This window comes from Natrix helvetica, assembly GCF_964273705.1.
Source record: "Natrix helvetica genome assembly, chromosome: 5".
In the NCBI taxonomy this organism is placed as follows: Eukaryota; Metazoa; Chordata; class Lepidosauria; order Squamata; family Natricidae; genus Natrix; species Natrix helvetica.
Window position 1 is genome coordinate 42,364,587 of NC_138551.1, and position 23,160 is coordinate 42,387,746.

Consider the following 23,160-nt stretch of genomic DNA (forward strand, 5'->3'; position numbering starts at 1 on the left):
GAAAGCATGTAAAAATGCAAGTACAAAAATATGGACCACCTTTGGTGGGAAGGTAACAGCGTTCCGTGCACCTTTGGCGTTTAGTCATGCTGGCCACATGACCACGGAGATGTCTTTGGACAGTGTTGGCTCTTTAGCTTTGAAATTGCCCCCTAGAGGTGGGAACAACTAGAACATATGTGCAAGGGGAACCTTTACCTTTATACTTATTTATTTATTTAGTCATGTTTATGCAGTGTATATTAGAGGTAGAGAGCCTTGGAGCGCTGTATGCAATGGGATTTCATTTTAATGTATGCCAATGAGTGTACATTCAAAGTGACAATGAAGTTATTCTAAGTCTAAAGTTATTCTAACATAAAATAATGCAAGCTGAAAAACAAGAACATCACCTTGCAAATTTAGGAAGAGGGCAGAAAATATGGCCTCCCCTCTCCTCTCCCCTCTCCTGTCTCCTGTCTCCTCTCTCCTCTTGTTGTTTCTTTTGTTGCTATTTGGGAGCAAGTGACCCTCACTATGGACTTCCCTAGAAGAACTGTAACACCTCTGCCCGCCCCCAACAGCTCCTTTCATTGGTGCTCAGAAGACCCACACATTCTGTCATGGGTGGAGATGATAAAAAGCAATGGCATCCATCAATTCCGGCTGAATTAATTATCAATGAGATAAAGCACCTGCCCAGAGTGGAGGAAGGGGGTGAAATCTGGAAAAGGGTTTCTGAAGGGTTTTATTTCCAGCTGTGGGTGACAAGCGACTGAAGGCTATAGTAGAGAAAAGCCTGGGTCAGGTTCCTGTCCACTTTGTGTCATTAGACTGGTCAGTATGGCCATGGCCCAACTCCTAAACCTCAGATATGCAGTCCTTATATCCCAATAGAGCACCGCTCTCTGTTAGAGGTGACAGGAAGAACAACCTTTTGTTTGATTTTTGGGATAAATTTCTTTCAGTCTGAACAGTGAAGAAACAAATTAGAAATTTCAAATTAGACTGAAATTAGACTGGCCGGAATGCACCCTAAAATTCTTTTAGAATAGTGTAAAAGTAACACAAAAATAAATATATTTGGTTGACAATAGACAAATCCATTAGAAGTTCTATCTTATGGACCCTGAGACTTCGGGATTGTACAGAGTTTCTTATCTGATATGGTAGGTGATAAAAGGATTGACAAAATCAGCATTTTTTGAGATGACGAAGTAACAGTAATAAAAAATTCACCTGTTAACTTCTTCCATTTGAAGAACTCTGTTAGTTAAGCAACTTTTGGCAAATAGCCCCAGTAAGCGGTCAAAGATGCGGGAAGAACAAGAACGAGATATCACAGACAGACAGAGCCCTCTTTGTTTGCCTTTTGAGTTTGTAAAAATTAGGCAATATTTACATGCAAATATTGATTCAATGGGCATCAGCACTTCCTCACTCTTATTGCTTCAGCTCATTCTCTGCAGGGAACACATACCATGCTGAATTTTATTAGCTTTCTGTGAACAGTGTTTGCTAAGAGATGGGGAGCAGGGTTGGACTTGGTCCTTTTTGTGCTAAAGCTTTGTTTTTTTTTTGAAGTTCTAAGTGTCCTAGAACAGGGTACAATTTAGAAGTGGAGAGGGACCGAGATTGCTCTTTATCTCTCTCTCAGTCCTTGAGATGATAGGTTTTTGTCCACAAAGTAAAGACTTTAAGTAGACAATCATTATCTTGGCATCTTACTTTGGTTTAGGATATAATATTACTCAGATTAAAAAAAAAATCAGTCACTTTTAACCAAAATAACTTTTGCATGGCTTTGCCTGAGTTAATGCACTATCATCAGAGCACAAAATTTTTTGCATCTTTTTATATTGTTGTCATATCCTGAGATGGTAAAAAATAGGGAATATGGGAAACTTTGTAACTCTCTTAATAACTGCTTTTTTATGACATAAAGCTAGCAGCACACCATGTAGTCATTCATCAGGTCATTTATATTCCCCCTTTCCCAGGCATGTTGTTCATGGGAGGATGGTGGTGTCAAAAAGGTAACAATGGCATATATAAAAAAGGGAGAAGCCTTAATCCAATGGGGTGGCTAACATTTTGATTTTTTTAATCCCTTCTCTGTGGACATTCCTACTTTCAGAAAGTGTGAATCCTGAAGTAGAGTAATGGGTCTCAGCATTCTGTAAGTTTGAGGCACCTTTGTGGAAAGGTTTTGCCTATGATTCACCATTTTGTCCAGTTATAGGTTATAGGCATGAGAGTTTTAAATAGTACATATATTTTACATGAAATTGATTGGCACAAGGAATCTTGGTGATATCAAGGGAGATGTCTAGGGCATAATGGTATCTATTGTGAATTAAAGGATGCCTTCAGATCACCACCTTCCAATTTGCTAACTTCCTGCTTTCCTAGAAATATGCAAAGGGATATTGATAGATATGGCTCCACATCCACATAGATACCACGAGAAATCTTGTCTGTCCTTTTCACTGTCTCGCTATCCAATTAACTGATAAGAAATAGACAGCTGATTTCCTTTCACTGAATTATTTCAACTTGCTAGTTATTTGTGCAATGAAGAGCAGAATCATCAACTTTTAATTGCTAACAATTGGGGGTCAGAGTGGGGAAACAGAAGCATTCTGCAATGAGTTGCTTGGAGGTCATGTAGAAGGAAGAAAAGGATCAAACTGAGAATGGAAGTTATTAGTGCATTTTTGAACAAAGAATGCATGGGTGATAAGCTAGTAAATATATGTATATATTTGTGATCCCTGATTGCAAACCCAACAACTCGTGGAGCCTTGAGACAAAAAACAAACAAACAAAAAACCCCTACCTGATGCATCCCCGCTGAGCAGGGCTTACTCTCATGAGAATATGAACAGGAGACTTCCAGAAATGACAAGGCTATAGTCTAAGTGACAAATACCCTCAGAGAAGGCAAGTCAAATCAAGTCTCCACTATTGTCAAGAGAACTTGAGATCTACTGGTGGGAAACATTTGTCTTTTCCTCCAGATATTTGAAAAAATTACTTTTTCTAAGTTCTGTTAAGGGCTATGCTGAACTATACATCCTTGCTGAAGCAGGACAGGGTTTACTATGGAAGTCGGAAGCTGGATGCTGGATCTTGGCTGCAGAAATCTTTCCAGAAAAAGGAGAGAGTATGAAATTGTCCATGTGCACTCCATACAGTCATTTCTTATGGGTAGATTGCAGGAATTGATTTTTTTGCAATCAGCTTATGACTCAAGCGACTGGAAGTTGAGAGATACCATCTAAATTCACAGCCATAGAACAGCCTTTTTTAATAGACAAAAAGCTTTACTGAGCCCAATTTCTTAAGGCTTGGGAATTACTGTATTTTGAAATTACTTTTTAATTCATTTATAAATATTAAGATCCTTTGGAACAGCAAGTTTTATTATTCTGGATGAGTTTCCTTGTCCTGTATGAAAGAAACTTGAAGTACACATTTAAAGACTTAGAAAAATATCATTAAAAAAAATAACCAGCAAAATGATGTTAAGTGTGCTGATTTTGAAATGTTAAAAAACGTCAAGATCGCTTTGAAATAATAATTTTGGGTTAATTATAAGACTCTGTAGGAGAAGGACAGGCTGAGCCTGAGATCAGAGTCAACCTGGAGTCATTAAATTCCCACAAGTGGTCTAAATCCAACATCTCTTGAATTCCATTAACTCTTCTCTGGCACCAATTTAACTGTTAGTTGCCTAGGTTCTTGTGTATAGGCATGAGCAATAGATCATCTTAACTGGAACTTTAGTGTAGTCCTGATTATTCACACCTAACAGAATCCTTCCCATGGGAAACTGGTTGTTTGCTCTTTCTGGGAAAGTATCATGATAATATGGGAATGTTGGACACTGGAAGGTACCAGAAGAAACTAAAGATTAAAGGAGGACATGTAGATTTGACATACTAGTATAAGTATAAAATGGAGCAAAATACTATAGCAGTGAATCTTTTTTATGAAAAATTGTGAATCATTTCAGACATTAATGTAAGACAATGTAATATCATAGATTAGACAGTGGGCTTCTTAGCTGGAAAGCTAACAGCTCAGGTTTGAGACCCAAGTGCCATGAGCTCATGTCCTTTGCCCAGCTCCTCCCATTCTAGTTCAAAAGCACGTACCACTTCGGTGGGAAGGTAGTAGCGCTCCATGTTGTCATGTTTTTGGCCACATTTCCGTGGAAACAGACAGTTTTGGCTTAATAGCCTCAAAATGGAGATGAGCATTGCCCCCTGTAGTCGGCAACAACTATAGCAGAGTAAAATCCAGAGGAACGCCTTTACTCTTTAATATTATAGATGGATATTGTGCAAATATTGTTTTAGAAGAGGAACAAGTTGTACCAGATAAGATTAAAATTGATTTAAATCTGGATTTAAATATGACAAGTGACAAGAATGAAATGGAAAAAGATGATGTACTGAATATATAAATTAAATCAATTGTTGTCTTGACACTTGAAAAGGAGAAGTACTAAACCAGAAGAGTGTCTTGGGTAATGTTTTTTTTTAAATTGAACTTAAAAAGAGATTTGTTGAAGTTTTAAAGGATCTACTGATGGGAGACAAAGATTAAAAGAAATAAAGTGTGAGGCCTCTATTTGAAGAGATTAAAAGCCAAGATTGTTAAAAGTACCAGGAAGTTTAGATTTAGCTTATTTGATTCAGGTTAAAATAGATATGTAGTTATTTCTGGTAGCTATTAATGGATTTGTTCTGAGTAAGAATGAATGACAAAGCTTTAAGATTTTGTTTATAGTCAAGAGATGAGTTATGGGTAAAAGAGTGCCCTTGTTGTATTTTAAGAGATGGTGATTAATTACTAAATTAATTACTGAAACTGTACCTGTCAGGATGAAGGAGGAAGTTATTTCTTTATACTTTTTCTCTTTCCTTTTCTCTTTCCTGTACCTCCTATTTTCTGTTTTTTAAAGTTTGTATTAGTTTTTACTTTTTCTAACTGTACTCTTTAATAATAAAAAATATATATAAAAAGAAAGAAATCCACAAGATTAAACATATAAAAGAGATTTATAAAACTTACATCAACTTTCCCTATCTGGTTCCCACCCAGATGTTCCAAATTCACAAATACATGTACGTATGTATGTATATATGCACTTCTTAATCCTGAAAAGTTTGCAAAGCAAAATACATAATACACAATATACAGTAAAAATCTACAAATAAAAAAAAATATGCAAGGCAATTAAAAACATACAATGACATTAAATAAGAAAGCTAAATTATAAATCACTCAGGATGGAATCACAGCCCAAACAGTCTCTGGAACAAGCTTTTAAAATGCAGTCAGGGAGGGAAGCTTATCATATGTCTGTGGCCATTGCAAAGGATTGGCATTGCCCCTGAAGAGCGGTGCTGACTAAAGTGGGAGTGACTAGCAGTTTCTCTTAGATAGAACTGGTGGGACCAATTCCAATGAGACAATGTGCTCCTGCAGCTAATTTGGTACTAAGCCACGTAAAGATTTTAGGTTAGCATCAGTAAGAAGTTCTAAACTGAGGGCCTGCCATAAAGAAGGTGTCAACCTGTTTTCCAAAGCACCAGAGGGCAGGACAAGAAATAATGGTTGGAAACTAACTAGAGAGAAGAAACATGGAATTAAGGACAAACTTTCTAACAGTGAGAACAATTAAGCAGTGGAACAGTTTGCTTTCAGAAGTTCCAGGTGCTTCAGCACTACAGTTTTTAAAGAAGAAACTGGACAGCCACTTATCTGAAATGGTATAAGGTTTCTTGCTTGAGCAGGTTGTTAAACTAGAAGACCTCTAAGGTCCCTTCCAACTCTTTATCTGTTCTATTATTCTAAAGCACTTCGGATTACATCCTGACGCCTATTAGTAGGTATTGCAGCTAAAACCTGGCTTGCTTAAAGCAACTACCGGTTTGGGTGAACCGGTCCGAACTAGCAGAATACCACCTCTGGTCTTTGCTACCGTTGAGGTTGCATGGTTTCTCTTGTTCTTTTGTTCCACAACAGGAAGTTCCAGTTGATAATTGTGTGAGAAAAGAGATTGGACCAGTGACTGCTCCTTAGGGAGTGTTGCAGGAGTCAGCCCTTTCTTCCTCTTATTTAATATGTAATTAAAAGACTTGGGAGACGTATTTGATGCTTTTAGATTTATTATCAATATGTTGATGATACCAGCTGTACATCACTTCCCAAATGCAGACTTGTGATGCTACCAAAGTCCTGTCCTGGCTGTGAAAGTTTAGATGGGAGAGCAGACTCTGTAGTTGATTCTCTCACTCTTTCAATAATCCTGCCCCAAAAGGGAAGCTTAGAGACCCACAACAGTTGTCTACCCCTCTGAATCTAGGGCACAGCACAACTTCCTTCAAAGTTATTGGTATCATCTCTTGCTGTTACATCTTCCAAATATTGTCAAGAAACAAGGATTGCATGATAGAGAGAGGCTGCTCGGGGCTAATTTTTCTTCCAAGGGTGCTCAGCAATTTCCCCAGCATTTCCTTAGGAGCTGATTCTTTAGCTCATCTTCCTTTTGACCTCCCAAGTGATGTGCAAGCTCTACCCTATATTCCTATAAAATGAGGTTGGTTGATGGAAAGTAAGTCTGGCCCAATTCTGTTTTGTTTTTGATTTTGATTGAATAATGATGTAGAAAAGCTGTGGGTGTTGGTTTATTATGGATAAATATGATGTGTTTTGTTTATGACGTCTACTTATTTTGACATGAAGTGTTCCTCTTTGGAATAAGGACTATTTACAGATTACTAATAGTCTGGTGTTGGTAAAAAAAAAAAAGGAACGACTTTCCAGTTTTTCACAAATTTAGTAACAGTATGAACTCATGACATTCCGTAATAGTTACCTAATTAACATGATTCAAGAGTCTTTTCTCACACAGCTCTGTATAACACCCTCACCCTAGTCTGAATATGTGTGAACATTTTATTGTATACATTCAGTTTTAGATCAGGGCAATAATACGCATTAGAATATCTTACCCTTTAGATCACAATGAAGACCACAAATTTATTCAGCCTGGATGAAATCATTCTAAATGAGAATACTTAGATTCCCCCCCTCCTCCCCTGTCTTAAATAAATGTTTGTATTATGGGGAAATCAAATTTTAATGGTGAATTTCTAAAAAAAATCTGGCTTATAATGTTTTATAGGTCACACCTTTTAAAGGTGTACTTTAAAGACTGCTGAGTTCTCCTCTCTGAAGATATTTTCATGAATGATAAATTAGAACTGAAATGCAATATCATCTGTGATCTTAAAACAAAGTGCAGGAAACACAAGGGTATATTGGTGGATTTTTGCCAGGTTCTGCGGCATTAATGCAAAATTGGGTTTTCAATTCAATTGTATAGAATGTGAAGGATGTGTGTTTTATTTTTGCAGTTATAATGTACACTGAAGATGGCATTTAATTTCGTTGTATGAGGTACAATGACAATAAAGTAAACGAAAAATCATTGGAGAATCTTCCAAGTGAAGATGCAGTCTAAGTAAAGGGACAAGATGACAACACCCCCCCATTGATAATATAACTGTATCAGTGGTGGGTTCCGGATTTCGTTCCAACAGGTACGGTGCGCGCATGCATTGTAGCTGCAAACGACGCTTCCGCAAGCCTCTGCGACGCTCCAGCTGCTTGGCGGAGCATCGCGCAGGCACTGCAAGCGCCATGCGGTTGTGCAGAAGTGCTAAAAGATTTAAAAAACAGTAAGGATCTTAGGTGGGTGGGTGAGCCCTCCAGAGCATTGTACTGGAATGGTACCCGGTGCTCCGGGCAGGCTCTGGTATGCCCGTACCGGGGCGTACCGCCTGCAACCCACCACTGAACTCTATGCTGTGTGCCAGAGCCACTGTATCAATGAATGGAACATGCTCAAGGAAGCATCTTCAGAAAAGGCAACCTACTGGCTGAGCCCATGTTTCTGCTCTCATTGGTGGGGATTCCAGTACCTGTAGCAGCATGCTGGCACAATTAGGAAGAGAAATCCAGCAGAGCATCTGTTTTTATTGCTCGTTGTGATCTGCTTAGAACACAGGTGTCAAACTCGAGGCATCACATTGCCATGACGTTTCATGACGTTTTTCCCATTTATGGAGCTGGGTGGGCATGGCCTATGTGTGAGATGCATCTGGCCTGTGGGCTGCCAGTTTGACACCCCTGGTCTAGAATCCTTATATGATTCTGCAATGAAACAAACAAACATGTATTTAGGAGTGAGATATTTACTAAGTTCTCATAATCACATGTTGTGTTCTCTTTATTGTAAGTAATGGCACTCCTTCCCCTATGACCTAAACCAAGCCTTCCATTGTTTCTTCAGAAAAGGAATGTCTTCCCAACTGTCTTACTCATACAATGTGAGATATACATCTTGTCACTGAGGCTTACACAATGGAACGCAACTAGTTCACATATTTTCCCCTTTATTTGATTCAAACTTCTATTTTTTTTAAATAACCATAAATTTTGAGAATTATTTTGTTTGCAAAAAATAAAGAAGATTGTTAAAGAGATCAATGTTCTGCAATACTGGCTAAGTGTCCTATTTTTATGACACAGGTTACATTTGCATCAGATGACAATTATATTAATTAATTATATTAATACGTAGTTTCTGGCTGACTCTTTATACAACATCTGTATTTCGCTATAGGAAGTCTCAAGGCAAAGTAAGTAACCATTCTGTTTTCCCTATATTTTTCCACAAGTTATACAAATTAACTGCAATCATGTGTTATATAATAAAGTTAAGCATTCTTAAACATTGTGGACATATTGACCAAAATGATAGGAGTTCAACATCTCTGGGGCACATCATTTTAGGTAAGGCTGGTGTAGATGCAGAACTGATTCTACCTTCTAGTTACCCTGATCTACTCTCTAGATTACATAATACAAAGTTTATGTTAGATTGACAGAGAACCAAGGGATGTGAAACATACCAGTAAAATCAATGCAAATAATCAGCTAAACAATTATCATCACCTTAAATCAATTGCATCTATGACCAGATCAGCTCAGATTATGCGGTTAAATAACTATTTTAGGAAAAGGCCTTGAGGGTGTGAAGTCAGTGGAAATGAGATTAGGCAGGTTTCCTTCTGTAAAGTGTTCCAGAGACAGCACTTGAAAAGGTGTGGCTGGGAATTATATGAAAACTCAAAGAAGTTTTGACTGAAAGGTAGATGTTTAAGATTGAGACAGCTAAAGAATTTAAAACCAAGGAAATCAGCCTGTCCCAAACAGCACTCCCATCTCCACTGCAGCATCATGGTAGTGTCAGGCCTGCAGTTATATTCCTTTTAGGATTTTTGGCCTGCCACACTCTCTATTATTTTCCTATGCTGTTTCATTAGTGTAGTAATTGGGAGGGGGAATAGTAAGGAGTAGAATTGTAGCCTCAGCGTTCCAAATATCATGCAGAATAAATCAGAGTCCAAGGCAGAGCTATCCTTAAAGTTCCAATTTAATAAAACAGACTTGTTGGCAACAAACTGTGGAATCCCAAATCTAAAAGCTTCCTGGGATTCCACCCAGTTGAAAGTTCATGATCTTATTCCCACACCCATAAATCCATCACATGGTCCAATCTTCTTCGGCCACCCTGGCATTTCCACCCATCTAGTTCCAGTCAGATGCAGAGATGCAGAGACAAAATATGACCTTGGGCTTCTAGAAAGGAATGACAACAACACATTCTACAATTCTACTCCTTACTATTCCCTCTCCAAATTACTACACTAATGAAACAGCATAGGAAAATAATAGAGAATGTGGCAGGTCAAAAATCCTAAAAGGAATATAACTGCAGGCCTGACAGGCGGCCTCTCCTCAGAAGAAAAACATTTCCTGAAAAGAGAATAACATAAAAGTTAGCATAACAAAATTAACCACCTCTTCCCCCCACCCTAGGGGGACCCTTTGGCTTATCAGGAAACTTCTCAAGGAATTGTTTTATTAACTTCTCCACTTTTAGGTTCCAACTGTTCACCCAAGTAGCTTCAAACAAAGGGTAACCCTTCCATTGCACTAAGTACTGTAAGTGACCCCTATTCAGCCTGGAGTCTATGATTTTTCACATCTCAGATGTATTTCCCCTTCTATCACTACAGGAGGAGAGAAAGCTTGGGTGGATGCTCTTATGCTAGACCCAATTACTGGCTTCAACAAGCTACTATGAAATTCTGGGTCAATTTTCCCTAGACTTCTGGGTAGACTGAGTTGAACTGTAACTGGGTTAACTATCTTCACTATTGGGAATGGACCTAGAAATTTTGGACCAAACTTCTGGCTAGGCATTCTTAATCTCATGTATTTGGTAGATTCAAAAACTTTGTCCCCCACACGAAAGGGGTTTTGGAGCAAGTAGTGTTTATCAGCTTGCTTCTTGTAGGCTTCTGCCTCATCTGCTAGAGCCTTCTTCATATTTTCCCATCCTTTCTTTAGTGTGTCCATCCATAACTCATGGAGACATGGAGGAGTGAGGCTCTCTAGGCAGCTCAGGCATGGCAACAAATTCCATGCCACTGGTAATCTGGAAAGCCGTTAATCCTGTGCTGCTGTGGACCGCATCGTTGTATGCCACTTCAGCGAAGGGTAGCAAGTCCGACCAGTTGTCTTGCTGATTGTCCACATAACACCAGATGTATTGTTCCACCATCGCATTGGCTCTCTCTGCTGCACAGTTTATGCTGGGATGAACCTCTGAGCTCAGTTCTTGTGTGGACCCAATGGACTTCAGAACCTCTCTCAAGAACTTGGCTGTGAACTGGACTCCACGGTCTGAAATGATCCTCTTGGGCACTCCGTGCAGGTGATAAATGTGTTTCACAAACATTTTCCCTAACTTTTTTGCGGAGGGCAACCCTGAGCAAGCGATGAAGTGCGACTGCTTGGAAACCAAGTCAATAACTGTCCAGATTACTCTGTTCCCACTGCTGTCTGGGAGTTCAATGATGAAGTCCATTGCGACCTCTTCCCATGGTTGGTTAGGGCTGGCCACTCATTGTAGTAGTCCAGAGGACTTCTCCGGCAGTGGTTTCATTGTTGCGCAAGTAGCACAGCTTTTTACATAATCTTCCACCTCTGATTCCATCTTTGGCCACCAAAATTGACGCCTGGCGAGATGGAGCATTTTTAGGAATCCAAAGTGGTCTCCGAGTTCCGCCTCATGGCTTTGCTGTAGAACTTCCAGCCTCAACCCTGCGGGGACGTAAAGTTTTGACCCCTTCCATGGTAATCCATTTTCCATCGTTAGGATTTCCTGGTTATTGTTGAGCCATTGGTCTGTTGGGAGCGCCAATATCATAGCTGTCATCAGCTTATCCTGGCTTTGGTTAGTGACTTGGGCTGCCTTTTGGTGGGAGGAAGAAATGATCGGGCGAACAACTTTTCCCTTCTTACTGTCGTCCTGTGGTTTTCTTGACGAAACATCCCCCAACAAGTTTTTTGGTACTTGTTGGATCCCTGGGGTTTTTGTCTCTGCTGCAGGTGCTGCAGGTTCTGGGCTCTTGGGTTCAATCGTCCCTGGATGGCCCTTTTCCTCCACAGGTGGTAGCGGCCCAAACACAATAATCAATTTCCTACCACTGTCTTCTCACTTTATCGTAGGCTTCCACTTGTCAAGCCATGCAAGCCCAAGATAATATTTTCTGGCATCTCTGGAGCCACAATGAATCTGAGAAGCTCATAGTGGTGGCCCACTTGTAACTTTACCAGTTCAGTTATTAGCGTGGCTGGCCCCCCTCCAATTAGCATTCCATCTACCTGCTCAACCCGAATGGGATAGGCTAGAGGTCTTGGGTGTATACCCAATTGCTTTACAATTGACATGCTGATAAAGCATCGAGTGCAACCGGTGTCCACAACTGCTTTAACTTTCCCTTCCACTCCCATCTCAGTTACTTGGATGTTGGCTTGGAAGGTGAAGGGACAGATGGGTGCACTCACCATTGGGTCATCTTCAGCATTTTCCTCCTCCGAGGCCTCCCCATTGGTAGGACTCTTCGTCACCTTAGGTTGGGGATCCTCTTCCAGAGGTTGTTGGCCCTTTTCCTCCTCCGAGGCCTCCCCCTTGCTAGGACCTTTCGTCACCTTAGGTTGGGGATCCTCTCCCAGAGGTTGTTGGCCCAGATGACTCTTTTCTGGTGGCATTTGGGGCCTTTTCTTTACCGCTGTGGCGGTTGGTGTACATGTTTGTGGCATTGGAGGTGGAGCCCAGCACTCTGACGCTCTGTGGCCAAGTTGACAGCAACAGTGGCATTTTATTGGCCCCCACGAGGGAAGGAACCTAGTTACATCTCTAAGCTTAGGAACCGCCTCATCACATTGTTCCGCTTTCCATCCGGCAGCTTCCCTCTTATTCATCCTTTCTTCCATTGTCAAGAACTCTTCTCTGTAGGAAGGTGGGGCATTGCAGGTGAGACTGGACTCTGTGGGAGGGTCAATCCCTGGGTTGGCCACTGCCCAGTTATCTGCCATGGTGCCATCTGTTGAGGGAGGGCAGGTACCCACTGGTATCCGTTCCATCCGTGACCTGGGGTTAAGACCCATCCCAGGATTGCCTGATTCACAGGTTGCAGTTTAACCAACAATGGCTGGCTAGGGGGGGTGGGTTATGTGCCAAGGCCCCCTCTGCTGGCTTGGAGGATTTTCCCATGTTGATGGCCAAGCAGGTGCCCAGTGGCATCTCTGCCATCCATGACCTGGGAAGAAAGCCCAATTTGGTGGTGCTTGATTCACAAGAGTGGCAGGCCAAAAATCCTAAAAGGAATATAACTGCAGGCCTGACAGGTAGTCTATCTCTCTGACTTCCAAGCAGTTTTGGTTGTCCTGCTCTTTGTCACATTCTTTTTTTTTCAAATTTCTCACAAAAATGCAATCTTTTCTAGTACAGTAATTCCTATTCCTATTTGGTCCTTTTTTTTCTTCATTTGTCCTTTCTTTCACATTTCTATGTGGGCATATAGTCAATTCTTGCTCAAGTTCTGAAACCTTGCCAGAGTTCCAGTGGCATACAGAATAGTTTGGTAATTTTGTGTTATACAATTTTTGCTACTGTCTCTGTAAGTCTGCTTCAACTGGTAAGGAGACCAAGGTGACCGCTAGTAGTATTTTTAACTTTTGAATTGGACCGTGAAATGGTCTCTATTATTTTATTTGGTCAATAATTGTGCTATTATGAAGCAGATGAAATTACCACGGAGATTTCAAAGCCAGCTAAAGTACCGGTCTCCAGTAGTCTCAATATGATATTATCCCAAAAATGCATGGCTGTGGCCAGATACAAAATATTACCTTTCACTGAAAATTTTAAGAAGAAAAAAAGCTAAAGAATCTACAAAATATCATGCTATAATGTATGTGTCATTGGTTTTTAAGTTGCTAAAAGGTGGGTGTTGTTTTGTAACAATTAAATAAAGGTCTTGAAAAGTTGTTATTTCAGAAAAGAATAGCATCTCCTGCATATGAGTTCCTATGGGGTCCTTGGCACCAGAATATATTACTCTGCAATGATATTTATTTATTTTTTTATATCTATTTTTAAAAAAATCCTATTTACATGTGGTAGGATTATAAGATGCTCAGAATCAGATAGCAATTGAAGTGACATGGAAACCAAATAAATAAAAGCCTTAAATAAATAATTTGTTTCCTACTTGAAACAAGTCCTGAGCCACAATGGATTTTTGAATGCATTGCCTTGTAAAAGTAAACTATAGGAAGGGAGGGAGGGAGATAGGCAGGCAGGCAGGCAGGCAGGCAGGCAGGCAGGCAGGCAGGCAGGCAGGCAGGAAGGAAGGAAGGAAGGAAGGAAGGAAGGAAGGAAAGAGTTCCTTGACTTTCAACCCTCTGCTCATTTCAATATCTACATTGAGGCTCCCTAACAGAGAGACATCAATAATAAATATTGCTTTTAAGGTTGTATAGAAATTAAATCTCTGACTTTTAACAGAGTAGAACTGTTGCATAAGTAGGCAATATTTAGTCACAGTTTCAGCAGGCATATTTAGATGGCATTGCAATGATGGGAGTGGAAGAATGTGTCCTTGCTAATAGAACTGAGTTTCAGGTAAAGGAAGGATTTAAATCATGTGGAAATTCCCAGCTGAAGCTTCTCGATTCCATTCCAGGCATGCAGTGAATTCAGTGCCAATGTGAGAGTCTCCCTGAAGTGGGCTGATGAGATGGAGCGGGAGAGAGTCACTATTGGGAAACAAGGAAGGACAAACACTGTTGGGTCACTGCTTCTGCTAATCCTGCAGAGTACAGGCTCTCTATAAAAAGGCAAGACAGCTGAGTCAACAGCCTTCACAGACTCTGAGAGCAGTCTGTGACTGACAGCTCTGCAACACCTTGCCTGAAAGCCACCACAGGGGGAGGAAAAATGAAATTTGCCCTCCAAGCCACTCTGTCCTTTGGGCTGTTAGGTAAGTGAATGCAGACTAACAGATAGTAACAATTCTAGCCACAGAGATGATTAAAGGGGCAACTTCTGCACTAGTTTTCAAAATGAAACCTTTAACTACTGTGGAGTATTTCTTTCTCTTTCTATTGCATTTGTTTTCCACCTTTTCTTATAAGAACTCAGGCTGGCATATATGGGATCTTCTTTGCTTTTATATTTTCATTAACCCTAAAGGTTGGTTTGACTGAGGAAAAGTTTAGTGTAAAATCACTCAGCATACTCCATGATCATATGAAGACATGAATTTAGATTTCTATCATGTACATCTAGCACCTTACCCACTATGCTACACCAATTACCTTGTACCTGATGTTTTTTTAAGAACTAGAAAATTGCAAAATTAAAAAAAAAATGCAGAAATTTCAGTTTTAACGGAGGATCTGGTTCAAGAATTCTGCCAAATATACATTTTTAATATGAAGATTTAAGTTTCAGTTTAAGCAAATGCTGAACTTGGAGTTATGCTTTCATACAGGCTGAAAGGAAGAACAATACATAAATTATTTAATTAGATGTGAGTTCAAAGGCAAAAGAAGAAAGAATACTATTTTTATTATCATTATGAATGAACTTGCTTTGAACAAGGAATATTAGGGTGGGGTAAGACACTTTAAGATATATTTCCAAGTTAATGTGATTGCATACTAAAAGAAACTGGAGGAGAGAAATTCTGAATAAGAGATAGGTTGGTTAATTATTCCTCTGTCATCTAAATTATCCCTGCAAATATTTTTTTTACTTCTTTCCTGACAAGATTAGAACAAATACAGGAATAAGGGGCAAGTATGGAATGGAATAAACACGCTTATCTTGATAATTACTCCCTCCTATTGTTATCTTTGTCTTCTACACAGGTTACAGAATAAACCTGAGTCTGGGAAACCATTATATTTATTTTATAATGTGATTTTGAGGACTGGAAAGAATAGGATGTGTTGTGCAACACATCTAGAAGGCAGAAATTTTGGAAAGTTATTTGGCAGTGGCTTTCCTAAGTTTCAGAATGGGGAGTTTTTCCACCTCCAACCTAATGCTGTTCCTGGATGTAGGGATCAACAAAACATTGCATTAACTTCGTTATTTTAAATAATGTGCCAACATTAAAAAAAACATGTACATTTAGAAGCTAGACTGAAGATCATGAACCTGGGGTGTTAGTAAAAGGAGGTTAATACAATCTTCCTGTGAGTTGTGATCTTTTCAAAATCTTGATAAAAGTTCTTTTGCAGAAGAGATGATCAATGGTCCCCAGATTCAATTCAAATCAGCAGAATGAATGGCAAGAGAGAGTGCAGGGATACAAAATGTCTATTTCAAAGGCTGTAAATCTCTTCATATGTTACTGTCATGCATTGGTACAACTTCCAGTAGTGAACATTTGTAATATAATAGAGAATATGAAAATTACTTCATGTCATGAGTTGACATGTGACGTCTGGTACAATGTTAAAATGAATTGCTGCAATACAGCTGTAATTCAGCAGAGACTGAATAACAACAAATAGGCAATGGATTCAAATGTAATGACCCTATATTGGTAAAAAACATAATAAATAGTGAAATATGTTTATGAAGATTCTCAGTCATCCAGTCATCTGGAATTCGAATCAAGGCAACTGAACTTTTTTCTTTGTTTGTTTGAAATGTTTCACTGCTTATCCAAGTAGCTTTTTCAGTCTGAAGAAGTCTTTTAAGACTGAAAAAGCTACTTGGATAAACAGGTAAATGTTTCAGACAAAGAAAGAAAAGAAGTCCAGTTGCCATGGCTCTACTTCCAAACATATAGTGAAATTGCCATAAACAGTGTTAGCTTTCCATTATCCTAGGAACACAGTACATAACTTGGAATAGGTTTTTATGAAAGTTGGTTGAAGAACTTGATGGGCAAGTTGTTGAACAGTACAGAGCATAAAGAAACTCTACCAGGCAAGATCATACATCTAATATTCATCTAGCTACAGCTTGGAAACCTTGTCAATATATTACAATAATCTAAATCAGAAATAGGCCACCATGGATCATTGAAATCTTTTAGACTACACCCTTATAATCCTTTAGGTAAGTGTATGCTTTTAGGTCAATTTTTGACTGCTGGTGACTGAATGGACTAGTCTCTGCAGTTTTCTTGGCAATTTTTTCAGAAGTGATTTGCTACTGCCTCCCTCCTAAAGCTGAGAGAGAGTTAGTTTTGTGCCTAAGGCAAGAGTAGAACTCAGTTTTTTTAGCTTGATGCCTTAACACTAGACTGGCTCATCATTTGCTATTGATCAATTTGGCTAATCTAGAATTGTAGAATATCTAGAGAACATATTTGAAGTCTAAATTATCTGTACATTAAAAAACAACAACCAGGAACTGATTTTTTTGTTCTTGCTTTTGTTTGTGTCTGCTTTTGTCTTTGCAATTGAGCTTATTTTGCCATAAGCATCACTATTAAAATCAAGTAGAGTGAATTGCTAAAAAAAAACTATGTTCACCTAAAACGCTTGTGTCTGTTTGATAGTTTGTAATCTTCAATTGGGTGAAATGATACATCATAAGGCAACAATTCTTCAATCAACGTATCTCATATGGGCTAACTTACATAAAGTGTCCAAAATCTAGAACCCATGACTAAGTGGGATTGGAATTTGACAAAGTTGTGGCCACTTCAATGCTATTGTACTGTCATTTCACTATAGTCAGCCAGGGTCACTTGATCAGAATTTCCAACATTCCCTGCCAGTTTACTACAAGAAAAGTCAATGAGGAAGATGACTGGAAGTCAGAAGCTGGTTCTGATCAAACTACATTTTTGCCCAGCCATATCATTCTATTTCTTTGTTATGTATGGAAAAATATCTGAAATGATAACCCAATGTATCATGAGTTATCTAGTTCCTTTTAAATATTTCTACGAGGCTAGTAGAAGAGCTTGTGCACAGGCACCACCTCTATTTAGGAGCTGTGGTGACACAGTGGTTAGAACGCAGTATTGCAGGTTAATTCTGATGACTGTTAAGGGTTCGATCCTCATCGACTCAAGGTTGACTCAGCCTTCCATCTTTTCGAGGTCGGTAAAATGAGGACCCAGATTGTTGGGGGCAATATGCTGACTCTGTAAACTGCTTAGAGGGGCTGTAATGCACTATGAAGTTGTATATAAGTAAGTGCTATTGCTATTTAAGAAATGGTGGTGGGGGAAAATCCAGAATTGATATCTTGATTAGATCAAGGTATTTTGATCAGCAAGTAAAATCCTGACATGCCCAGAGTCACTCTGAGACAGAGTTGATCAGTCAGAAAATTTGATAAAAAAACAAACAAAAATAAATAAACAAACAAGAGAGATAGTTGATGGTCATTTGATAAAACTGTACAAAAGAGTGCAGCTAATTTGTCTGTTGCTATTTCCTTTATAGACTATTTCAAACTTATCCTATATTAGTTGAACAGGCATCAAATACCTGGGTCTAGTTTTAATATATTGGTTCTTAACATAAAGTCCTTAATTGTTTAGGGCCAGGATAGTGAAAAAGCCACATCCTTACTTATGCACTTGCCATAGATCTTGATATGAATCCCTATTATAGGTCAATTAGAGTAGTGGTCTCCAACCTTTGTGGCTTGGCGGCCCCACAGGGAGAGGAAGGGAGCAGGGCCCTTTGAGCAGCAGCTGGTGTGCAACATGTGCTTGCATGAGCAGTTCAACTTGTGTGAGCGGCAGGCTGGTGCACAGACACATGCGTGCACAGGTCAACTTTTGCAAGTTGAGTGGAATGTGCATGTGCAAACCGGCCCTCCACTCACACAGTCCGGTTGTAAATAGGCCGTGGCCTGGTAGTGAGCCATGGCTCTGGGGTTGGAGACCCCCTGAATTGAGAATTTAGATGAAAATGTGTGACAGCCTTTTCTGTAGCAGAGTGGGGCTCTAAACTCTAAGGAGTTTAGATTATCTTCTTCACTGGTTAGTTTCTATGTGATAATAGGAACATTTTGTTCAGTATTTGTTGTTTTCTAATGTTTGGCTGCCAGTTTTACTCTTTTGGTCTGTCTTCAATCTTAATTGCATTTAAATTGCTTTAATGACTGTTTCATATCCCTTCTTGAAGCCCAAACACATTTTCTAAATTATTTTGCAAACTATAAAATTTTTCTCAGTAATTGACCTATTATATTGTTAAGAAGTACAATTATTTTTTCTATCACTTAGCATGCTAATCACCTTGACAGATTATCACTTTTTATAATAATGATGTAATTCTAATGTTATCTGTTTAGATATTCAATATCCACAATTTTATTTCTAGTTAATTTCATTTATTAACTTTCTTTCTCTGTGTCTCCTCTTCCTATGTGATCTTAAACTGAAATTGGATTTACCTGGATTTTAGGAATTTCTGCTGACAAATCTTCAAACTGAGAACTACCTTTTAGAAAAGATACATTTCTATGTACAAAAGCTGTGCTGCTTCTCATTCTATGAAATTAGTAATATAGTTAATCTTGCATATAAAAATGGATTCTAAATAACTGGTGGCATTGTCCGATAAGTGGCAACCCAAATGCAAGTCCAGATATTCATGTCTGAGAGATGGAAAACACCGTCCCTACAGTTAATGAAAATGAATTCAGTCCACTTCAGTTCAGTAACCCTTTTGATCTGATTTCATATGTAGAAAAAGCTTCAACCAGGCAACTCTATCAATCCTTGCTTAAGATGTGTGATATTAACATTACCTGCACCCTTTTCATTCTTTTCATAGCTCTGTGTCTTGCAACTTCTTCCGTAAGATGGTGCACAGTATCCAATGAAGAGCAGGAAAAATGCCAAAGGCTTAAGCAGGAATGCTTTGCCCAGCAACAGTCCAAGGATTTCCCAGAACTGATTTGTGTGAGGAAAACTGATCACCAGGAGTGCATAACAGCTATTAAAGTAAGTGACTGCTCATGGCTGGATAGGGAAGCTGGGACACTTCCTGAGTTCTTTGTTCAAACAACTTAATTTTTTTAAAATTTTCCTTCAAAGAAAGATTGATTTGGAAGGTTCCAGATAGAAATAAAACAGGAGCAAGTACTGTAGAAAATAGAATCTCGTACATGGAAGCAGAATTTTGAAAAATATGCTTGGATGATGGGAAAATTGACATAGCCTGAAATGATGCAATCAGTATAAAATATTTTTTGCCCACTCATTAAATTTTCAGATTTCAGAACAGTCATTCATTGCTTGCATATTTTATGTATTAGATCAGAGATCCCCAACCTTTGGGGCAAAAAAGGACCGGTTCCATGGAGAGAGGTTTTCTGTGGACCACAGGGGCCATGGTTTTGCATACTGTCTGCATCCCGTGGATGGGGTTTCATTTGGCACGGTTTCTGGCATGCCATGGACCAGTGCCTGTCCATGGACCAGGGATTGGGGGGTTGGGGACCCCTGTATTAAATCAATAAAATGCTGACCACAGGGAATCTGCAGAGGGTTGTCTAAATCAGTGTTCCCCAACCTTTGCAGCTTGGCAGCCAAGCTGAAGAGGAAGGAGGTAACTGGGCCTCACAAGCAGTGGGCCAATGTGTGTATATACAGCTCAACATATGTGAGCGGCAGGCTGGCACACATGCATGCAATTGCCAACTGGCCTGTCACTTGCGCAAGTTGAGCTGCGTGCATGTATATACTCCAACCAGCCATTCATATGGACCAATTCCGAATAGGCCATGGCCTGGTAGTGGGCCACAAGCTGGGGGTTGGGGATCCCTAGTCTAAATAATCAAAAGACTACCATGATCATGTGATTAAATCCTCCCTTCTCTTCAACATATAATGAAGAGCCAGGCTTCAATCACAAAGTTGTAGCTTAGTTTTAATTTTCTTGATGAGCTCTGTGGATGCTCCTGACTTTGGATAGAAGTCAGCTTAAGAATCAACTGACTAGAAGCCCAGTACTCTGTTCAAAATAGCATCATCACTCTTCATGGCAAATATGTTTTGAAAGAAAAGAAAGTCATGTTAATTTCCAGATCTAGGAAGAAACAGTGAGATATAACTGTCATGCATTCATGATATATTTTATGCCAAAGAAATATTTTCTCCTTATTATCCTACTTTTATGTTTTTTTAGAACTCAGAAGCAGATGCCATTACTTTAGATGCTGGTCTTATTTTAGAAGCAAGCTTGAACCCTTATTATCTAAAGCCTGTTATAGCTGAACTTCATCCAAAAGGCTCAAAAGGTAAAGTTGATAGGATTGATCTGAAAATACAAAGAGGCTGAATAATTCATTCAATGGTTGCTCATTGGCAGGGGAGATGATATGAGCCCTTCTCTGTCATGGGACCTGCCCAGAGTATGGATATCTCCAACCATACTGCCTTTCAGAAAGCCATGAAAACTTGGCTCTTCAGCCAGGTATCTGGGACAGGCTATTAATTTGGGAGTTCTGGGGTAGACATATAGCATAGATGTTTTGTGCTTTTAATAAGAGGACTTTGGCTTGGATTTTTACTGTTATATTGCTGACATTTGCCAATCACAGTTTTGTAGAATCAATGAGTGGCCTTAAAAATTTGATAACGAATTAAAGATAAAATTGCTAATATGAATTAAACTAGATGTGTGGGTTGTTATAGCTCACCATGCAGAATCCACTTGGAAATTCACACAGGACTGGATTTGCGGATTTGCTGCATGCCAGGTTTATTATTCTAGTCCAGTCAAACTTGGCACTTGAAGATGGACTTAATTCCTAGAATTCTCCAGACAGGCCTGGGAATTCTGGGAGTTGAAGCCCATATATTTTCAAGTTGTCAAGTTTGAGAAATACTGCAATGCCCTTTCTTGGTATTGACTCCTGGGGGCTCCAGATGTATTTAAGATGAGTTTTGTATTTGTGATTCAAGGATGCAGTGTTAGGATAATTTCACATGCTCAGGGTTTTTCTGCTCTTCAGTCTTAGGCTGCCAGAGTCCTGCACACCAACATCTGGAAACCAAGCCAGTTTCAGAAATCCCCTTTCAGAATTTTAACTCCTTCCTCTCCTTTAGTTATGATGGTGGACTGATGTTTTCTTTGGATCACATTTACCAGAGCCCCAAACTGGTGAATAAATTAATAATAATAATAATAAATTTGGATTTATTAGCCGCTCCCTTTCCAAGTAGGACTCGGGGCGGCGTACAATGGAGCATATAACATGAAACATATATAACAACACCAAACGTACATACATACACAACACACATACATACACGGAGGAGGAAGCAAATTACATCAATAGACAGTTAAAAATCTGCTTTAAAATACCCCAATTGCAAAAACCCAATAAAATTAATATTTAAGAACAATTTAAAAAACAGTTTGGAGTCCTCTGGACTGATCAAAAGAGAAACCGTGTATTTCCTCCTTTTCAAGATATAGTCTCTGTGTTTTACATTTGCTGTAATCAATTTCACCTTAACACAGTCAAGATGCTTTAGTCTTTAATTTATTTAATTCATTTATAGAAATAGTTTTAGACTGTTAACATTAGAAGCAATTATAATAGAAGCACACTGGCAAACCCACTCCTAAATATATATTTTGCTTAATATAGCCAGCTGTTTCCTCTATAGTATACGGATATGACATGATAATGAAGTTTGTTCACTTTGCTACAAATTGTTTCTTAAAACAATTTTGTTGGAAATAGACAGAGACTCTAGCTATAACCTACATTTGATTTTTCCTTCTCTCCTTATCAGTAACTACTACTAGTTATCATGCCATTGCTGTTGTGAAGAAAGGAACTATTACTTCACTTGAGGACCTCAGAGGGAAGAAATCTTGTCACACTGGTTTTAGAAGATCTGCAGGCTGGAATATCCCAGTAGGAACTCTTTTGTCTAAGAATTTGCTACAGTGGGATGGAACAGAATCAGAACCTGTAGAAATTGGTAAGAAAAATCTCTACAGCTCTATTTCTCTATTTCTCATCTACATCCATAGTTATTAGTTTTACAAATAACTCAAGGTAGATAATATATCCTACACACATTCCTTCTCCCATTCTCCCCAAAACAACAACCCTGATAAATTTCTGAAAAAAACTAGGGAAAAAAGGAGGGGGGAGATGAACAATGAATATTCACTTCACAAGCACAGAAGGTTTCCCTAATGTCATGGCTTCAATCAGCATTTTCAAGCTGAGCGTATAGGCCACTCTGGAAATAAAACTAATTTAGGTAGTGGGGTTTTTTGGATTAATTCATGTTGGGAAATATTGTAGATGGCCAAGAAAGAGTAGAATGTTATCTCAGTGTGGAATATAGACAACTGTGGTGGGATTGCACACATGTATACAAATGATTCCAAAACCTTCTGTAACTTTTTTTTTGTACAATGTGGAAATTCATTTCTCTCTCTATTAGTTCTTGAAATATCAGGGGGTTTGGGTGGCTTTTAGCAAGTGCTCATATTGAGAATAGAATTATATCAAAAATGGAACTAGAGTTTCAGTCCTATTTCTTTAACTCTAGTTTGATGTTTTTGCAAGCTTATATCATAAGCCTGTATTCCTGGTCAAACTAGTCTTCTTTATTTTTAACAATTCTTCAGAGATTTTCTGGCTATTATTCATAATGGAAATAATTTTAGAGAAAGCATAGTGCTTAAATGTATGAAATTGCAAAAAGCCTCTCAGTAAGG

The 23,160-nt window shown here is 38.9% G+C and overlaps 1 protein-coding gene across 1 annotated transcript in view; it reads left to right on the forward strand.

The window, feature by feature from the left end:
• The first annotated feature begins 14,308 nt into the window (after positions 1-14,308).
• TF (transferrin) overlaps positions 14,309-23,160 on the forward strand; it is a 28,037-nt gene continuing 19,185 nt past the window's right edge. Inside the window, exons 1-4 of the mRNA XM_081954261.1 lie at positions 14,309-14,459; positions 19,243-19,412; positions 20,599-20,710; positions 22,218-22,409. Of these exons, the coding sequence (XP_081810387.1) occupies positions 14,417-14,459; positions 19,243-19,412; positions 20,599-20,710; positions 22,218-22,409 (517 nt within the window). The 5' untranslated portion in view covers positions 14,309-14,416. The remainder of the gene's footprint in view (positions 14,460-19,242; positions 19,413-20,598; positions 20,711-22,217; positions 22,410-23,160) is intronic.